General features: G+C 33.4%; 1 protein-coding gene across 1 annotated transcript in view; it reads right to left on the bottom strand.

The window, feature by feature from the left end:
* Positions 1–1558: 1558 nt before the first annotated feature.
* The window catches only part of LOC110033757 (DEAD-box ATP-dependent RNA helicase 35-like), a 19760-nt gene continuing 12763 nt past the window's right edge, over positions 1559–8555 (bottom strand). The window contains exon 2 of the mRNA XM_020737836.1: positions 1559–2654. Coding sequence (XP_020593495.1) covers positions 1790–2654 — 865 coding nt within the window. The 3' untranslated portion in view covers positions 1559–1789. The remainder of the gene's footprint in view (positions 2655–8555) is intronic.

Raw genomic sequence — 8555 nt, 5'->3', positions numbered from 1 at the left:
CTTTGCTTCTTGCACTACAACTTGCTTTTCACTTTCCACGTAACAAGGTTACCCTATAGTAACTCATGATAGATTTTCTATCAATCAGTTCAACTGCCCATCTAGCATCAGTGTAAATCTCTATGTCATGATTCTTAATTTTCTTGACTATCAATCTACGTCCTAGAGTCATCTTTAGATATCTCAGGATTCGAAAGACCACTTCTAAATGATTTTCATTTGAATTTTTTATATTTTGGATCACTATGCACAAAGAAAAAGCAATGTCAGGTATTGTATGTGACAAATAAGTTTCCCGACAAGTTTTTGATACCTCCCTTTCTCAACTGGTTTGTTATCCTCTACTTTCGATGCTTGTTGATTAAATCATCAGAGTATCTCTTGATTTACATTCCAATATTTTTGTCTCCTTTAATAAGTCAAAGATATATTTCTTCTAGGATATGACAATGACTTCTTTGGATCTAGTTTTTTCCATTCCCAGTAAGTATCTTAAAGTTTCATTTTTCTTTGATCTCAACCTCAAAAGTCATTATTCTTTAATTCTTCAAGTTCCCTTACATCATTGCATATGAGAATAATGTCATCTACATATAAAATAAAGATGGTTATCATATCTTATTTATTTGATTTTACAAACAGAGTGTGATCAATCAGAAACTAATAGTACTCATTACTAAGAATACTCTTGGTGAATCTTTCAAACTATGCTCTAGGAGATTGTATCAACCCATACAATGATTTTTTTTTGTTTGCACAACATATGATTATTTGTGTTATTCCTTAATCCTGGAGGTATTTTAATATACACTTATTTCTCAAGATCCCTATTAAAAAGTACATATATATTATCTTATAAAGATTTACATACTCCCGACAAGCACCTTGCAAAATAAATAATTTACAAGTCTTCTTATATGGAACAAATAGCTAAGTGTCAAGACATAGTAAATGAAATAACATGAACAACTTTTTATAGCAAAATAAAGATCTATATTTTTTTCCTAACGACTACTTCAATCAATGTCATTTTAATTTAGAAAAAATTACATATATACCACCGTTCTTATGCATTTACACATATATAGCACCTAAATTTTAATTTTTACATTAATAACACTAAACTCTCTCATATCACACCACAACTACTAGTTTTTAAGATGTTGAAGCATAGCTAAAACGATATAGACCTAAAAATCAAATTTTAGGCTTTAAAAATACATAGGAATTGTGTGATATATATGTAAAACCATTGCTGGTTAGACAGACAAAAAGATAATCACACACATACCACATAATGCTGTATATTTACAAAAAGATAATCACACACATACCACATAATGCTGTGTATTTACATATCTAACATCTATACTTAATTTTTTATATTTATACCACCCAAATCCTTCACATCACATCAAAAATACTACCTTTTGACTTTTAAACAGAGAATTACACCTTTTCATGCATTAAATAATCCGGCATATATGTAAAAGTTAAAGTTTTGGTGTTAGATATTAAATACATAAGAATATGGTTGTATGTATAATGCATGTAAATCGTTAGCTGTTTACAGCGAGGTACATCAAATATAAGACTAGAATTACAGCTATTCGAAAAAGCATTATAATGTTCTCCCATATTTTACATGTCCTTTAAAGTAAATAAAAATTTACAAAAAAAACCCACACTTTTATGCAATCAGAAAAAGATTTGAAGGATTGAGAACATCTTACTTGGAACATGTCATAGCAAGAGCTGAAATTGTAGCAGAAGTTGTAAATGAAAAGGATCATATTTCACCACGATAGCCACCTGAACCAAAATAATCCCTTCTCGAACCAGCAATGGCCATGGTCTTCTGATGCTCCAGCTTAGGGCAATCACGAATCCGATGACCCAACCCGCCACAATAAGCGCAACCTTTCACCCCGCTCGCATCAGCCAGAGCTTCACTGTACTCCATCGGATCGTTCAGCTCTGCTAAAACCGGCGGGATCCTCTGCTTGGCTTCTTGCAACAAATGCTTTAGATCGAGGAGCGTGGTTTCGCTCTGGTTCTTGTTTATGAAAGTCGTCGCGATGCCGGTTTTACCGCACCTCCCCGTTCGCCCGATCCGGTGAACATAGTTCTCAATCTCGGCCGGCATGTCGTAGTTGATCACGTGCTGGATGTCGGGAAAATCAAGACCCTTGGACGCAACATCGGTGGCGACCAACACGTCCTTCTTCGCTGATTTGAAAGAAGCTATTGCGTACTCTCTTTCCTCCTGATCTTTTCCGCCGTGAATGGCGACCGCTTCAACTCCCTTGAGGAGAAGATATTCGTGGATGTCGTCCACGTCGGCCTTGTTTTCGCAAAAGACGAGGACGGGGGGCGGAGTCTTCTGGAGGCATTCAAGGAGGTAGACGATCTTCGCCTCCTGCTTGACGTACTCAACTTCCTGTATCACGTCGAGATTTGCCGCTCCGGCTCTTCCAACATTGACGGTGACGGGTTTTACCAAGGCGCTCCTCGCAAAGTTCTGAATCTTTTTTGGCATGGTGGCGGAGAAGAGAAGGGTCTGCCTCTGGTCTTTGAAATGGTCGAAAACCTCCCGTATGTCGTCCTCAAAGCCCAAATCAACCAGTCTATCCGCCTCATCCAATGTCAAATACCTGCACAAAGTAGCTGAGATTCAGGAAATAAAAAAAAATAACAGAGGTGAAGCGAAGAGAAAAATCCATATCAACCTTTTAAAAGGACCTTCGCACACATTTATTTTATAAATCATCAAAGATCAAGCCTAACACATTATAAGTTTTGAATCCTAATTCAGTAAAAGTAGTAAATTGTTGACTTTAAGTGTCATTTCAGTGATTCATGCATAACCCAAATATTCAAGCTACAATTGAGTACCGAAAAAGAAAATTAAAATCAAACAAGCTGCAGTACTGGCATTTGGAAAGGAGCAATCAAAGAAGGCTACAGTGCTCTAAAATAAAGACAAATAGAAAGCAACAGCAAACAGCTACAACTCCAGAAATAGAAACAAAACAATTAAAAAGCAGACAATTATAATCCATAATAACTAGGGGGCTGTGCTGGAGCCTTTTAAATACTATGTCTCACTGGATTTAACCTTCTAAAAAGGAATTCTTGCTGAATACAGTTTTCGCGGGTAAACCCAAGGGTTGGGTCGATTTAAGGATTTAAAATTTATGAATTTACTAAATCCTATTAACCCTAAATCCTACTTGCAGAAAAACACCACCTAGAGGGGCATTTGGCTACAATTAGGATTTAACTTAAGGCCGCAAGTAGGATTTAAGTTAAATAAGATTTTAGTAAATCCGTAAATCCTGATTTATCAAACGCAAATACTGTTAAATCCGAAATAATATTTGGTTCAATTAAGATTAAATCCATTTGACGTAATTAGCAAAATCTCTTTGAAGTGCTTTCTTCCTAAGCTAAATCAGTTAAATCCAACTAAATAGTTTAAATTTAATAAATCCGGATTTACGTCGCAAAATAAACGAAACGAGAAAAAATTGGATTTAGCATAGTGTCGGATTTATATAACCCATTTTTGGCGTTTGGTTGGTTTTAAGTTGAATTAATATGTAAATCCTAATAAAAGTATCATACCAAACACCACGTAAATTGAATTTATTAAATCGTTTAAATCCAGATTTCTCAAATCCAGATTCTCTTACATCCAAAAAAATGTGTTTTGAAGTGGAAGGCTTCAAATGCTGCTCAACCAACAATTAAAGCAGGGATCCTATAAAAAGTTTACAATAAATGATGTTGACAGACAATGAAGGTCACAACAAAATGAAAAACTAAAGAAATTTTGAGCAAGTATCGAGTGGTGGTAAAGCAGAGCAGGTTGGGAGTTTTTCTCTCTCTGGTGCCAATCCAAATTTGAGCTTGGTAACTTTAACCAACATTACTAGCACTTATAATTCAGTTATCAGCACTAAACAAAAAAAGATTATCAAAATCAACCTAGTATTAGGAGAATCATGTACATGTAAAGCAGTGCTAACCAAGTTAAATCAACAATAGACACAATATCTACTAATTCCTGGAATTCCCACTCACCAAGTCAGATAGAACATGTATTAGTAATCTATATACACAAACAAATCAATAGCAAACATATGATTAATAGCAAACATATGATCAACCAGTTAAAATAATATTGCTAAATGTGCAAACATCCTTCAACTCCATTCCAACGTTTTAGAAATATGTGCGTTGCTTAAAAGATGGGGCAGAATTTGCAATAATTGCCAGTTAAAATATTCAATAATTGGCAGCGACTAATGACCTGAAATCATCCGATGGAAGAAAAATCTGCAACTTTTAGAAATATGTGCGTTGCTTAAAAGATGGGGCAAAATTTGCAATAATTGCCAGTTAAAATATTCAAATAATTGGCAGCGACTAATGACCTGAAATCATTCGATGGAAGAAAAATCTGCAATATTACGGTACATATTCTGTGCCTGTCTGCTGCCTACTACTGGGATATGATTTCTGTCAATTTTCCGACAGGTAAATTATTGATCAAAAGCTATTGCAATCATCACATTTTGCAACATAAATCTCTCTTTCTATTACGGTACATATTCTGTGCCTGTCTGCTGCCTACTACTGGGATATGATTTCTGTCAATTTTCCGACAGGTAAATTATTGATCAAAAGCTATTGCAATCATCACATTTTGCAACATAAATCTCTCTTTCTATTACGGTACATATTCTGTGCCTGTCTGCTGCCTACTACTGGGATATGATTTCTGTCAATTTTCCGACAGGTAAATTATTGATCAAAAGCTATTGCAATCATCACATTTTGCAACATAAATCTCTCTTTCTATTACGGTACATATTCTGTGCCTGTCTGCTGCCTACTACTGGGATATGATTTCTGTCAATTTTCCGACAGGTAAATTATTGATCAAAAGCTATTGCAATCATCACATTTTGCAACATAAATCTCTCTTTCTATTACGGTACATATTCTGTGCCTGTCTGCTGCCTACTACTGGGATATGATTTCTGTCAATTTTCCGACAGGTAAATTATTGATCAAAAGCTATTGCAATCATCACATTTTGCAACATAAATCTCTCTTTCTATTACGGTACATATTCTGTGCCTGTCTGCTGCCTACTACTGGGATATGATTTCTGTCAATTTTCCGACAGGTAAATTATTGATCAAAAGCTATTGCAATCATCACATTTTGCAACATAAATCTCTCTTTCTATTACGGTACATATTCTGTGCCTGTCTGCTGCCTACTACTGGGATATGATTTCTGTCAATTTTCCGACAGGTAAATTATTGATCAAAAGCTATTGCAATCATCACATTTTGCAACATAAATCTCTCTTTCTATTACGGTACATATTCTGTGCCTGTCTGCTGCCTACTACTGGGATATGATTTCTGTCAATTTTCCGACAGGTAAATTATTGATCAAAAGCTATTGCAATCATCACATTTTGCAACATAAATCTCTCTTTCTATTACGGTACATATTCTGTGCCTGTCTGCTGCCTACTACTGGGATATGATTTCTGTCAATTTTCCGACAGGTAAATTATTGATCAAAAGCTATTGCAATCATCACATTTTGCAACATAAATCTCTCTTTCTATTACGGTACATATTCTGTGCCTGTCTGCTGCCTACTACTGGGATATGATTTCTGTCAATTTTCCGACAGGTAAATTATTGATCAAAAGCTATTGCAATCATCACATTTTGCAACATAAATCTCTCTTTCTATTACGGTACATATTCTGTGCCTGTCTGCTGCCTACTACTGGGATATGATTTCTGTCAATTTTCCGACAGGTAAATTATTGATCAAAAGCTATTGCAATCATCACATTTTGCAACATAAATCTCTCTTTCTATTACGGTACATATTCAGTGCCTGTCTGCTGCCTACTACTGGGATATGATTTCTGTCAATTTTCCGACAGCATTTTGAAAATATGGATAAAACTGTGCATTTGTGCGTATAAAAGGGTCAAAATTCACTTCAACTGGGGACAACTTAACGAACTTTTTTGATAGTGATATAATCTCTCCAAACACAAGATTTAAATATCTACCAACTATTTCGAAAGAGTGCTAAAAGAACTCACAAAGCTACATATAGCTATGAGTATGTGACACTTAAATTTTTTTTTTAATTGCTTTGTAACAATGTTTTTGTGTCACCTAATAATCAAAAAGTCCATCAATTATATAAAAACTTATGGTGGGAATAAAACAATTATATGATCTTGTTGGATGACTACCTAACACATCTACAACATTTTGTCGATTAGTAAGACCTATTAAACATGAGTCTCGAAATGTACTAATTATCATCTAAGGAATTATTTTCCTCCATAGTAGATGATATCAACTCAGTTATAGTATTGTTGGGCAGTAGATTTGTCAACCATCTAATAGATCTCTTCCAGAAATGTGCCCCTTAAAAAATTTGACACCGTAGCATTTTGGGTGAAATTAAATAAAAAATAAATTATTAAACAATAAATAGTTCATAATATAAAATTGTCAAGTAAAAATTAAAATATTCTTGACAAGAAGCATAAAGTATACAAATAAAAGATAATAGGGATTGTTTGAAATATAAAATAGACACTATCACAATATAAGAAAACACAAATAAAAGATAATAGAGATTGTTTGAAATATAAAATAGACACTATCACAATGTAAGCAAACGCAACACACTAAACTAATTTATCGCATCCAAGTCGAGTATGTGAGCAAGCAAGGGTGAGACCCAAGTACAAATTCAATTAAACTATGTAGCAATGACCCATTCCATGTCATCAAAGAAATTTTGTTGTATTGTCCGCCTTTCATGTTTTATGAATGGAAATTATAGCTCCGTTGAAAATGTTTGCGATATTGTCAAGCTTCACCGGACAATTAGAAGTTATGTATGGGGAATGAAGCTCCATGGTTTGTTGAAATAGATGTGTCTTTTTTGTTTATGACCTCTAGCAGAATTTTCATGTTATTTGTATTTGCTTCCATTTTATCAGAGAGTTTGTTGTAACAAACTCATGTTCTTGATTGTTGGCTATCACTCGATTGACCAGATACTTATTACATGTCGACATATTCATTTAATGGAGCATCTGGTTCTGGAGCAAACACAATTATCTCATTGAGGTAGCTTACTCTATTCATGGCCATAAAATCATCAATAAATGTGTTGATATCTTTTTCTTCAGTCTAATTTGAGGAGACCCCTTAGTTGTAATTATAGATATTCTCAATGGTAAATTAATGAAATTAGTTGATATTTTGATTCATAGGAAAATTAATATCTTATGTATTCAAGAAACTAAGTGGGTTGGAGAAAAGTCTAAGGAGATTGATAATTTAGGTTTTAAACTTTGGTATTCTGGTAAGAGTCGCACTAGAAATGGTGTAGGTGTAATTATAGATAAGAGTTTGAAAGATAATGTTGTAAAAATTAATAGAGTTGGTGATAGAATTATATCCCTTAAGATTATCATTGATACTAAGATTTTTAATATTATAAGTGTTTATGCTCCTCAAGTAGGTTTAGATACAGAGTCTAAAGATAAATTTTGGAATGACAAAGAAAACTTAATACAAATGATACCTCTTGAAGAAAGAATTTTTATTGGAAGAGATTTAAATGGACATGTCGGTAGAGTGGTAGAAGATTTCAGAAATATTCATGGTGGCTACGGTTTTGGAGTAACTAATGAAGAAGGTAAAGTTATTTTAGATTTTGCTTTAGCGTTTGATTTTGTTATTACTAATACTTTATTCAAGAAAAGGGATGAACATCTTATTACTTATAAGAGTGGATCTAATAAAACACAAATTGATTATTTTCTTATGAGAAGAAGAGATCGTCGTGATCGTAAAGATTGTAAAGTCATTCCAAGTGAAAATTTAAATACCCAACATCGTTTATTAATTTTAGATTTTAAGATTAAGAGTTGTAAAATAAAAAATACCAGGACTCATCATTGCAGAATTAGATGGAGAAACTTAAAAGACACAAATAAAATTATTTTTATGAGTAAAATTCAAGATTTCAAAATTTGGGATATTCATGAAGAAGCAAATGTGATGTGGGATAAAGTAACAAACGCTATTAAACAGGTAGCAAAAGATGTTCTTGGAGAATCAAAGAGAAAAATATTTACAAATAAAAATAGTTGGTGGTGGAATAATAATGTGCAAGAAAAGATAAAATATAAGAAGTTATGTTATAAAAATTGGTTTAAATGTAAAAACTTAGAGAACTAGAGAAAATATCAAACGGCTCGCAGAGAGTCTAAAAGAACAATCTGTGATGCTAAAAATTCTGCTTTTAATGATCTTTATAATAGATTAGATACTAAGGAGGGTGAAAAATATATGTATAAACTAGCCAAACAAAGAGAAAAGAAAAGTAAAGATTTAACTCAAGTAAAGTGTATTAAAGATGAAAATCAAAAAGTACTTTTCTTAGAAAAAGATATTCAACATAGGTGGGTGAGTTACTTT

Source organism: Phalaenopsis equestris, unplaced genomic scaffold, assembly GCF_001263595.1.
Source record: "Phalaenopsis equestris unplaced genomic scaffold, ASM126359v1 Scaffold001279, whole genome shotgun sequence".
In the NCBI taxonomy this organism is placed as follows: Eukaryota; Viridiplantae; Streptophyta; class Magnoliopsida; order Asparagales; family Orchidaceae; genus Phalaenopsis; species Phalaenopsis equestris.
This window is presented reverse-complemented; position numbering and strand designations above follow the sequence as displayed.